This window comes from Leptinotarsa decemlineata, unplaced genomic scaffold, assembly GCF_025532065.1.
Source record: "Leptinotarsa decemlineata unplaced genomic scaffold, Ldec_3_MD MMD2_P_RNA_scaffold_12, whole genome shotgun sequence".
Classification (NCBI taxonomy): domain Eukaryota; kingdom Metazoa; phylum Arthropoda; class Insecta; order Coleoptera; family Chrysomelidae; genus Leptinotarsa; species Leptinotarsa decemlineata.
Genome location: NW_027412526.1, coordinates 14968345 through 14981490, shown reverse-complemented (window position 1 = coordinate 14981490; position 13146 = coordinate 14968345). Strand labels below are relative to the sequence as shown.

Below are 13146 nucleotides of genomic sequence, written 5' to 3'. Positions count from 1 at the left end.
ATGTTAGTGGCTGATATTTTCTGTATTGTACTTTTTTTTGTGAACCTCTCATGTGTCAGAGGAAAGGTCAGAAGACGATGCACTAGAAAATCCAACCCAGCACGTTTGTGCTGGGTTGTAACATCAAGCTGAGATGTACACTTCATTGGCTCAAATACATGATTACTAAATAGAAACAGTTTGGTGTTAGATGAGTTTTTTGACACAAATCAATGTTGATGAGGCATTATATTAGTTACACATGTTCAAAGAGTTTGGCGGGGGCACACATAATTGATATAGGCCTATAGTTTTCGATATTCATTTTATCACTGGACTCAAATATGGGACATACCAATCCTGTTTTCTAGACTGATAGAATATACTAGTTTTCAAAATAATTTTATAAATATGTATTAGTGGCTGTCGCACCCATTCACCGCAGACCTTCAATACATAAGATGATATTCCATCAGTCCCCTCTGACTTTTTGGGTTTTAGTATTTTACTGCTACACCAAAGTCCAACTCATTAACCGAACTCAGTACTAGTGTAATATTTGTTACATTCAAGTTAGAATCGAAAAGTAAATTGAAAGAGGCTTTTTTGTCGGCATACACTGACGAGAAAAATGTTATGCAGTTTTTTTCTCTGTTAAGTCTACATATATTTTTCCTATATCTTTTTATTTTATGTAACTCCAAAAATTGTTTATGTCATAGGTTATTTCCTGCTCTAATTTATTAATATATATTTTTGTCAATTCTGATAAGTTTAGTTACCTCTCGCCTCACTTCTATTCATTTATCATTAAAAAAATTGGATATTTTTCGGTTGTCTATACTTCTTTCTTTGTTTCAAAATACTTTTTATGTTGTATGTGAACCAAATGGGATACATTTTAGATTCACTGTGATGATCATATTTTGGCACACACTCCTCAATAATATTATTCCAAATACGATGTAGAGCTCGGTTCACTTCTAATTTTTCGTTCAACACTATATCCCAACTTGAATCCCTGATACGGTCCGTTAATGTTAGAAAGTTAGCTTTTTTATAGTTGTCCCTTGTACAATTTTCATATTTTTAATAAATTTCAAGAGCGGAATGAAATACTATAGAATACCTAATAGTGTAGACTGCATTGAAGAGGTTATAATAAAAGTTTCGGGAAAAATTTATTGTCTTTGTGACGTAAATAGAAGATTATGGAGAATGCACATTAACCATATAAAAAAATTAGGTGAACCAATTCATGTCATTACATAAATTGGTTTCTTTTTCATTAAAAAGAAATTAAATCTTATTTCAACATAATTCCAAAAGTTCCTGCGCTAGTTTTGCCTATTTCTTCAGCTGATACATCAGGTACAATCAGTAAGTGTACTGATTATACAGAAGAAATTGAAAAATTATCTGACTCTTCTATTATCAATAATGATCCAAATACAGATGGTTCTAGTACAAAAATTATTGAATCGGTATCTAATTCAAGACCTAAACGTGTTGTTATGAGACCCTGTTCGTTTTAGAAATTGATTTGAATGTGTGTTCAATCCGGTGAGGGAGAAAATGTTATATATAAAAAAAAATGTTCATTCTGTATTAGATCAGTGAAATTATTTGTCTATCATAATAGTGTCTGTCACCGAAATGTTGTGTAAACAATGTGTGGTTGGCTAGATGTCAATCAGATTGTATTGTTTCATAATTTTGATATAGTTACTATAGCCTGCCTTCTGGTTATTATAGTAATAATCGCTGAACTGTCCATCACGTTCTGAGTCAAGAATGAAATTCTGGCAATCACCAATCATCAATGTCTTGATAGAAATCAATTAGTAGTAGATGTCAAAAAGTCAGATGATTACTATAAACTCTGAGAGAGTTTAGAACATACCAAATGCCATCAATAGTAGTATGAAAACAGACAAATTTGGGACCAAGGTATTGTCAGTAATATTTTAGAAAAGAATGTGATTCATACACAGCGATCATGCACCATAGCAAGGTTTATATGTTTTCTTATTTCAAAAGAGTTTTTGCGCACTTCTCATCTATATAACCAGTACAGACATATGCCTGATATTTCGTTCTGCAGAATCTCCCTTGCCACTATCGACTCCCTGGTGTTTGGCATGGTGCCAACGAAACGCCAACGAAATAAACAGAGTTGAGAAATCGCCTACGTCCTCATCATCTGACCAGATTGCGGATATAAAATTATTTTGGATTATTGGATAGTTTCAGTTACGAATATCAGATTACCAAAGAATTAAAGCATAGTGCCAATCAAACACCAGATTCAAACGACCAGACGAAAAAAAGTGCTCAAGTTTTTCGAAGAAGAAACGCCCTCTTCCTCATCATCTGGCATCTAATCAGATTAACAAAATATTCGAGCTTCATGTCTTTACTAGTGCTCCTCTCAACCTACAAATAATAATAAGAGTTCCTATGTTTGAACAAGTAGACAAAATATTTCCTTTGAAGTCCCCGTGGGACTGAGAGGGGTATTGATGAAGGCAAGAGTCAAGTTACGTGGGTGATAATGAAACATTCTAGTATAAGTTGGTAACTGTATTATTATTGATTACTCAACGCTACAAAGAGAAAACCTCCTTGAAACTTCACTCACCGTCCAGCATGACGCTCCTTGCATACTCCTCTTCGGTGAGTTCGCTGCACATTTTCTTGATCACACTCATTTTGCGTTCGTTTAGTAGAACAAAACACTACTTTCGACACATCTCGCGACACCGCGTGTAAGCAACGCACTCCCGATTAATGCTAGGTGACTCGTAATTGTTTACAACCGGCTAATAATCAAGTTAACATTGACAGAACAGCTGATCGGAACGATTATCGAGCAAGGCCTTTATATTTTGCGAAACGAAGTTCATGGATGGAGCGACACGGTGCGTTTTTCCGTCCATGAGCAAGTGGCGGGCAAGCGCACAAGGGTGAGGCGAAAAGCGATCGATTGTCGTCTGTTTGAGAATATTTTTCTCGGCGCCGCGCCGTAGTGCGGTTCATTTGGGCCACAATCTTAGACCAGATTATAGACAACAATTTGTTTTTTTTTACGTTTCAATCAATGAACTGAGGTTATTTTTGTAAAACAAACCTCACATGTGAAATCTGGAAATTTCATTTTGAAGTTGGTAATATTTTTAAGGTGAATTTAACATATTTCACAAATAATATGCATGACTGGAATACATTTAATGAAATTATTATTGTTAAATATTGGAAATGTTGCCGAAAGAAGTGTTTTTTTTTTAAATTTGTTTGTATTTACGTGAAATGATGAGCAGGGCACGATTCTGAAGTCAAATCATGGCGCTTTTTCTTTATTCCGAAATTATGCTCCCCAAATATGAAGTGAAGGTCGTGTTCCACTTCTTTTTTGCACCAAAGAACGATCGGAATACACATGATTTTATTCGTCACAACTCCCTTATACATCACAGATAACAACAATAAAAATTTAGATTGGTAAGCCAGACCTCCCCACCTATTCCTTTAAACTTTTGAATACATCCGCAAGGCGCTGCTGTCTAACTTTTATTTCCTTGAGTGGTACATACATGACAGCCCAATCGTTATGTACTCAGAAATTTAAGATTTGATTTGGTTTGACCAATATTTGTATCTGGTTTATTCATCTCATCTCCATGATCTTTGTATACAGTATTTTTTAATTTATTTTTTTTTAAATTTTTTGTAAGATTTCCACATTTTTTGTATAAAGATGAAGAAGTAGAAAGTCAAAACCTTTCTTTCCCAGAAATTGAACGTTGTTGTTTGGGATTTCAACAAATAAGCGAATGAATGTCATTACCTAATGTCATCAATGACATGAATAAATTCAACTCATTGTGTGAATTGTCCTAAGAAATGCAACACCATGTATAACACTTCAATCTTTATATCGCGTGGAGCCTTTGTTGGTAGTTCAGTGACAACTTGGAAATGTGGAGGGTCGTATTTAAAATCTGTTTTTCCGATAATCAGCTATACGAACGACAACTCTCAGAAGTTGAGAAACTTGTACGAGCTAAGGACTATCGAGGTCTTACCTTCACATTTTCAGAATCATCTCAGCTTCAACCAGATAAATTCTCTCGAGAAAACCCACGGCCTTCCGATCGTTGTTTGCGATTCCATCAAATAAGCGAATGAATTTCATTACACAATGTCATCGATGACATTAGTAGATTCAACTAATTTCGTGGATTGGTCCAAGGAATGCAGCACCATGTATAAAATTTTCTTGAGCATATTTTTACAGTCCATTGAAAGGTTGCAATGAGAAAGTGCGAACAATTTTTGGAAACCTATTCAATTAAACCAGATATGAAAAATAGAACTGGAAGCTCTGGCGTAGAATAAAACCAAAACACGCACTTCTCTCAAACTTCAGAACTGCAACACTCTTCTCGACTCACATTTCGCCAATCAAGTTGGCGTATTTAAGAGAAGTAGACTAACTCTAATATCTAACAAGATACACTTTCACTGATACATTTGAGATGTTCGATACAAAGAAATTTAAGGTGCAACTCTCAACAACAGATCTCCGAATATTGAGTTTATTGAAAACCACGTTACCACAACACCAAATGGCAGCCTCTTCCATAGGCCGGTTCATTTCCGTTTGTTCAAAGAAATATACTATATTGAGAAAAATGTTATCAGGAACATAGTTGAAGGCAAAAGGTATCCTTCAAATGTAATAGATGAGTTAATTAAGAAACATTCACTTAGGAAGAATCTTCGTAAATATTCGACTTTTTGAAAAGACATTGATTCAAAGTTCATTGTCTTTCCGTATTAACCAAGATACACTGACGTACTAGATCGTATTTTTTAAAAAGTTAACTTCAACAAATGTTAGGTAACACTAAAGACAAGATGTTGAAAAATGAAAAGTCGGAGATTCATGAAGACTGTGTCAAAAAATACATCGGTAAGATCCAAGAAAATAAAAAACATATCTGATTTCAGTGACCAGAAAAATCTTAAGTCGCTCAACATGCCTTGGAAAATGGCCATATGATAAATAAAAACTATCTGAAATGATTGGGATCGTTACATGGAACTAGATTTTTGGATGCTTTCGGAAGTCTGGAAATAAGCAAAGTGTGGCATGATGACAATGAACAGTGACAAATGACCCATTCCAAAAAACTCAATGTCAAGATTTTTCGCGAATTTCTGCTCGAAATCATTGATGTGTGTCTGAAAGTGACAGTGACAATTATAGATATATTAGATTAGAGATTAGATTAGATATATTAAAGTGATAATTAGTCTACTTATCGAACTGAGTCGATAGGAGTATTGATATGAGTGTTTGAGATAAGTGCTAGTTTTGGAACTAAACCAGATATATAAGAAGGGACAGAAACGAAGTACTTTCATTAGTTCGGACTTCCATTGTGTAATAAAATACAAAATGATTTAAAATCCCAATCGTCGGTCATAGCCAACATATATATGAAGTGGTTTGAAGCCCACAAGTAGCCCCGAGTCTGGTTGAGATATGTTGACGACACCTTCAAAATATGGAACCATGGATATACAGAACAAGACATTTTCAATTTTTATTGGTTTTTCCAGGGATTTCAAATTATTTTATATCTTATTGGATAATGACGTCATCAGAAGATGTCACAATTTAAATAAAAAAATATAAACATGAATCTTAGTTTTTGGTAGCTTCACTTGAAATACAATTGAATAACAAAGACCAATGCCCAGTCATTAATAATTATATATAAATAGTGAAAAACAAAACAATAACCAATCTACAAAATTCATAAGAGTTTTATATTCAATGTCCAAATGCACTGCACTAAAGTTTTGCGTTGAGGGTATGACGCGTTAAACTGACTTATTCAAGGGAGAACTTTTTAGAGCTGGAGAATCAAACTGGATTGTGTGCCGTGAATACACTTGTCTGCAAGGGTGGTGATCGGTATATGTAAACGACAGCAAGGGGGATATTTTTCTAGAATTAATGACCATCAACATTTGTCATTTGAGCTTGTGACAGAATGAAATCGACAGTTTCCTTGTAATGAATTCCTGGCATTATAAAGATTAATAATCAAAATTCTTTAAGTTTAGGTTAGGTCCTAATGCTGTGATCTAATAATAATAATGAATTATCTTTTGTTGAAACAGATGGAATCTGGGGACCTATATTACATACAAATCTTCCATACAATTGCCAAATTCAAATTGAAAATTACCATAAATGTACTATATGATGAAAGCTCTCCATAAAAGTGACTCTTTTAGAAATATAGTTTGTGGCAAAATTACTATTTTTTTCCTGTAATGTATTGGCTTGAGCTGTTTTTAAAAGATAACTGAAGTATCACAATTCAGTCAAAATATTGCGTCTCAGTTGGAATTGAGATTTTATTGAATTAAATTGGTGTTGAAAACTTCTTGGTGGGTCTTAAGAAATCTTGCGTGACCTAATGCAATCAGCAAAATTATATTACATTGATTTGTTCAAAATTTGTTTCAGATTAATTCAACTCAAGAATTATATGGTTAACTTTATTGATCTTGTTTGTCTTTACCCACATCGTTTCAAGGTAGGTAGGACCAAAGTGAGGGTTTATTGTGGCCCACTGTAACGCGTGTTCGATTTTTTCGAACTAAGAGTATTTCGAACGAATGAAAACAGATGATAACATAGCCAGCAATCGAAAGCGCTAGCGAAAACTAGCGCAATCGAAAGCGCTAGCTTTCGATTGCTGGCTATGTTATCATATTCTTGGCTCTACGCAATCTGTTTTCACGGATGTACACCCGGAAAAACAACATCATATATATATATATATATATATATATATATATATATATATATATATATATATATATATAAAATGAAACAATTGTTTCATTTTTGATTTTTATATCATACATATATATATGTACATATATTGAAACCCATAGCTTTGACCGGAAACAAGCAAATAAGACTGGGAAATTCAAATATAAATATTCTTACATCAAAACGCATCTAAATACTAAAAACTGATAACCGATATAGGTTAGAAAGAAATGTCAGATAAAATTAAATTAACATCTGTGATGAAAAAACGAAAAAGACATGATAAACTAATTGTTATCATTTAGGAATGATGTAAAATTCAAAATTTATTGTTGTGAATCACTTCCTTATAAACTGAAGGTGATGCTTTTGGAAAATATTTATATTTACATAAAAGTGACGTTAACTATATTTGTACGAAACTATAACATGAAAATGTATCTAAATTTAAGAGCCAATGTTGAATTAGTAGAATAGAAAATTTTCCTGATGAAGAAGTTGAAAATTTGTATATGTGAAAATTGATAGATGGTAACTAACAACAACGGAATTCTTCTTAAGGCAATGAAAGAGACGCCACGCTAAATTTTTCTCTCCTTAAAATTTGAAATATATAGTATACAAATTGAGAAGTAAACAGAATAGTAGTCAATACTGATTTGTAATAATAAATTCAGTGAAAAAACCTACCTGTCCAGCCAAGTCTAGTAAGATATCCATGAGTTCCAGCTTCGCAGAAATATCACACCACACACACACCAGCGTTGGAGGTAAGTAAGGTATTTACCTATACCATTTCTAAATAATATATGCATATATAAATGAAAATACAAAAGAACTCAACACGAATATAAAAATAGAAGTTCGAACCAAATATTTAAGTATGCCGAATTACAGTGATCTGCAATTATAAACTGACATTTACCAAATTTGTTCTGTGTATTCACTTTAAATAGTTCGTTGTTCGTTTCAGATTTAGGACATTCTTTTATTTAAGAAATTTTCTCTTTTGGCAATTGATAAATTTATATATTTTTTGAATTCCACATATTTTTACTCACATAATTATATTTTCTAAGATCAATTGTGTCTTTTTCCAAATTTCTTCACAGGTGAACTCTACTAGAAAAATCAAAGTTTGGTAAGTAATTGTTGTGTTTGTGCCTGAATCCACCTGGGAGGTTGAGAAAAATCTCTATACCCTGAGGTATAGGATTTAAACTCAACATAAGAGTCTAGCCGATTGAAATTTTCAACAAAAATAATAATAATAATAATAAATTTTTTTTTTAGATTTTCCAAAACCCAAATCGAATTTAAAAATCATTTAACATCATTATCATCATGTAATATCTATATATATATATATATATATATATATATATATATATATATATATATATATATATATATATATATATATATATATATATATATATATATATATACATAGATATAGATTATTATCGAGTGTGTATGATATACATCAAAAGGGGGAAATTCGTGGACAGAACACTCAAGAAATATGGAGGCAAACCGCGGACACGTGTTTCTGGCTATTGGCCTCATCAGCGCGGTGCAGCCAATTGCAAAGATATACAACAACTGGTTACCAAATATATATATATATATATATATATATATATATATATATATACAGCAAAATGGATTAATGGGGTCTCTCAGTAAAAAAATCAAATCTCTGTTCTACTTTGCCCAGCTTTCGCTTCTAATGGGAAGCTTCTTCAGGGCCTATAAGTTATTGAGTTGTTGGTTTTTTTGCCATCGAAAAATATTACAATTCATTCTCACAGTAAAAATGAGTTAAAAACAATAAATTCAACATATAAACTGACGAAGAAGGTTGAACATGTATAAGATTATTTTGGGTTTGACAAATGTCATACCTTCACATAAATATCATTTTTCAATGGGTATGATGATTTCATAATCTTTGACTTTAAGAAAGAGTTATTGATTGATACAATTTTCATTATTATCATGTTTTTGATGTAGTTCCAGTAAGTTACTGTACATATTGCTGAGATTATCAATGTCAGTTTTCTTATTCATACTAACAGAAGACTTATTAATTTAAACCATTTCAAGGACCTTCCAGGACTGTGGCTAGGACTCCAGACCAGAAACAATTTGTTAAATCTTCCAATTGAGGGGAAGTTCAGCAATAATTTGGAAATATCACAGGTCGATTCAAAAATATTCATTGAATTCATTTGGTGATAATTTTCAAAAACTTAAAGTTATCATTTTCTTTTCTAATGTTTGAATTTTCAATTAGTTTGTACCTACGTTTCAAATTGTTACATTATATAAAGTACTGATAAGGTAGGATTTATTTAGTATCAACACGCCTGAGAAAGCTATTCTATAGTGAAACATATGTTGCGGTTTTGTAAAATGTTCAATAAAACCTTACAACAAAGTGTCACAATAAGTTTATGTTTCAAAAATTGAAAAATTTGTTAACGTTAACGATGATAATGGGTTTCAAAAACAAATCGGTAGAAGGTGTTTCTTACGGAAGTATTAAATGGTTGTGCTAACGTGGCAAACATTCTAGGTACTCTCTTCAATGAATCAGTAGAGAAAGAAGAAAAGAGAAATGAAATAAAACAAATAAAAGTGGTAAAAAACATAGAAAGTTTCATTTCTCTTTTCTTCATTATGAGTTCCTACCACATAGTAACGGCTACATTCATCAATATATTTAGTAAAGATATTTTATAGAATCACTTGAAAATTTCGAAAGCTTAGGGGTTTTAACACCCGTTGAAAACTATCGTAGTATATGTGTTTCATTTCAAAAATAATGGATTGAGCCAGTTTTCTATGACTTTTGGGAAAAAGCACCAATTATTTTAGTGTTTCTCTTTGGTAAGTAACCAAAACGATCACATAACTCACACCTTCGAACCAACCACAAGTGACCTACAAATCAACAGATCAGCGATTTCATAAATTTACAGTTGTCTTCAATTATTTATTTTGATTCGCGAGTGAACCTTAACGATTTTCGACTTCAAAATATATGTTCTCAAAACATCAAACTTGATCCGTGCACTGACAGTTTCTTTTTGAAATATCATAGTTTCTAACGAGAAACAAAAACAGAAACATGGACTCGGGAATAGCAGAACATGTGGACTCATTAACGTAACATCAAGTGGTCCCAAGCTGAGATCATCCACAAAGAGGGATACTGGGTCAAGAGGAAGTTCAAAGAATTTGCGTATATGTTTTCCAACGATGCATTCAGCCAAGCTAGCGTAGGGGTACGTTACATGTGGTAACCTGTAATCAAGCGGAAAAACGGTCAACTCTCGCTAAACCGGTGAAGCGGAGAGAGGAAAGAGAGGATAAGTGAACGCGCAAGAATGATCTATAAAAAGTAATCTCTCGGAGGAATAGTAGAGTCATCACCCGAAGACGATTATGTATACTAACAATCGAAACATCGTGAAGTTACTTGGTTTAATTTTTTGTTTCAAATGTTGATTTCATTTTTTTGCTTATTTTTTTGAGTTTTTTCACTCAGTGATAATTTTCAATCATCATCTTGATTATTTTTCGTGTTAGGAATCATGAGTTAAAAGGTAAGACCTCGTTAGTCCTTAGCTCGAACAAGTTTCTCAACTTCTGAGAGTTATCGTTCGTATGGGGGCGACAGCTGATTAACGGAAAAACAGATTTCAAACAGACAGATTTAAACAGATTTTTTAATAGATTTTATTCGTTTTATTGTATTTTCATTTCACGTTCCATTAATAGTTTCGCTATTCATTCTAATTTAATTTGTTCTTCCATATATTAGAATCATATTAAATAATGAAAGTCCAAACTGGTAAAATTGACAATAAAATTCAATAATCAAATCCAACATTTATGCACATCTTTGAAGAAAACATATTTTGCTTTTCTAATTTGGAAATCTTTTTTTTTCAACTCAATCTCTTGGATATACATTAAGACCTCGTGTTTCATTGACTCAGTATAAAGATTACCATTCGGGAGCACTCATATTAAAAACGAATAGAATCTTTCATCATGCAAACACTGTTTGGACTAGTTTTTGATCTTAAATATAGTGTCCTGTAAAACATTCCAAGACGAAAAAAATTCACATTACCGTGTATTTATATTTACAAAATATTGAACTAACTTTGAACAAATTCCCATATGCTAAGACAAAATGAGGAAAATTATTCTCATTTCATAAAACAGAGAAACCACTTTCGCCAAAAAAAATCAACTATAATGAATACAACGGATGGCCTCTTCAACAAATTCTGTTGAATTGAGGAAAAAACTTGAAAGACTTTTTTCTAACAAGGTGTTTTTACTTCCTGAAAGAGTATGATATTTTGTCAAAATATTTTTTATGAAATATAAAGTAATTTTTTTATCAAAAGTAGTAATTGAATTTCAAACTTGCACGCGACCCAAATACATTCCGTAGGAATGAAATGTATTGTATTACATTCAACCTGACTCTCATTGAAAAACTTTCCAAATTGATTGATATTGAATGTATGGGATTGACGAACAATATTTTCAGCATTTACGGTAAGTTTTGATTTAATTAATTTTATTTTTGCATTTTCCGTATGTATTGGTGGCATTTCAAACTCCTTATTTCCACTTAAATATGGATAAATTACAAATGTAGTGCTGTTCAAACTGGAGCATTCTGTATCTCGATGTTCAATAATTAAACTGGAAAAGAAGACAAAATTGATAATCGCAACTCACCGGAACCTTGTCGCTGCCATCCGGAATAGATTAACACTCACCTGGAAAAAATCAAACTAGTTAGAAATGCTCGACGAAAATATCACCACTTGCAAATTCCTTTCACCTTTCCCTTCTATTTTTCATGAGAATATAACACTCATACCCGTAAATGTCATCGTACGTTCTCTCGTGAATATGATATGTTAGTCATTATCATTCGAAAAAAATTAAATTTATTACCAATAACCCATACGTTCGGAACCCACATTATCAGCTTGGAATGAAACTATTTTCTTTTTAATATATTCAAGAATTTTTATAATCTTAAATTGCCGTATAGAAAACGGAATTTTGCGACATGTAATAGGCATTACAACTTTCTCGGAGATATATTTTAAAATGTTATAGCATTCGTTTTTCACCGACAAAGGATCTGTGAATGGAGATTTTTGAAGTCATTAGCCAGCACACAATGAAACCAAAACAATCGAAATATTACTTCCAGTGATCCTCCTGAATCTTTGATTTTTCAAAATGACTATGTAATACTTTTATTGTTTTATTCAAACCAAAAAGGATGTCGGTCATACTGTATGATATATAAAAATTTTATTCAAAGAATATGCAGTGTGAACCCGATTTTATATACCAGTTTCGAAATATGTGAAGGAACGAATGGTTGTTATGTTCATGTACCACATGACACCGAAAAATACCTTCGACACAAACTTCACCTTCTGAAGTCGCAGAGTGGATAGTAAAAAGACTGAAAAGTCATTCTAAGCAAATATTCGTCAAAAACACCTTACAGCTACTCGTTCGGTTAAAACAAATCCATCTTTCGAACGAGAGTGTATGCAATATCCAGTGCAGTGCATGCAATCTTCAGAGAGCATCAGTTTGAGGCATCAACAAATTGGGTAGATCAATCGAGATTGCTCTCAAAATGCCGTGGAAAAGTGGAAAAAATGCCATGAATTTAACGCCCTTTGGTACGTTCACATACAAAACATTATTTATTATTGCACTCAAAAGTACAAAATTTATTCTCAGCATTGGCGGCGACATAATCTACGCTGTGAGGTTGAATTCTTCGCAGCGGATACCTCGTTTGAGGCACTTTTCGATCGAACACTCTGTCTAGAATATTCAAATTTTCCAACCGATTCAAAACAAGCTTTTTTTCTCCGAAAAATTGAATGGCTTTCTTCAATTCTCGAACACGTTTACAAAACTCTTCAACTTTCCGTCTGTATTCTTCAGATATCATTTTATCACTAAATATTTCAACTGTTTAACGACATTAACATTCTTTCGAAAAAAATAATATTACCCTTCCACGTGTTTTCTTTACCCCCACTCCCCCATTTCCCAACTAACACGAAAAGACGCATCTGACGTATTTTGAAATGTCATTGCTGAATACCCCCATTGCCCCATTTTCCAACGTTTCCCATTGGGATCGCACGCTAAAACGTTAGGCCCCCGCACCTGACATGGTTTTTTTCCTAAATGAGACACCCTGTACACATTGAAGAATCACACGTCAAAACCAT

The 13146-nt window shown here is 32.7% G+C and overlaps 1 protein-coding gene across 2 annotated transcripts in view; it reads right to left on the bottom strand.

Moving 5' to 3' along the window:
* centrocortin (cerebellar degeneration-related protein 2-like) overlaps nucleotides 1-13146 on the bottom strand; it is a 420172-nt gene that overhangs the window by 271075 nt on the left and 135951 nt on the right. The window contains exon 1 of one of the 2 annotated variants that reach the window (XM_074174750.1): nucleotides 2621-2902. The exons of the other annotated variant lie outside the window; for it this stretch is intronic. Within the exon in view, the coding sequence (XP_074030851.1) occupies nucleotides 2621-2690 (70 nt within the window). The 5' untranslated portion in view covers nucleotides 2691-2902. Of the gene's footprint in view, nucleotides 1-2620; nucleotides 2903-13146 lie in introns of those variants that run through there. 2 annotated transcript variants of the gene reach the window in all.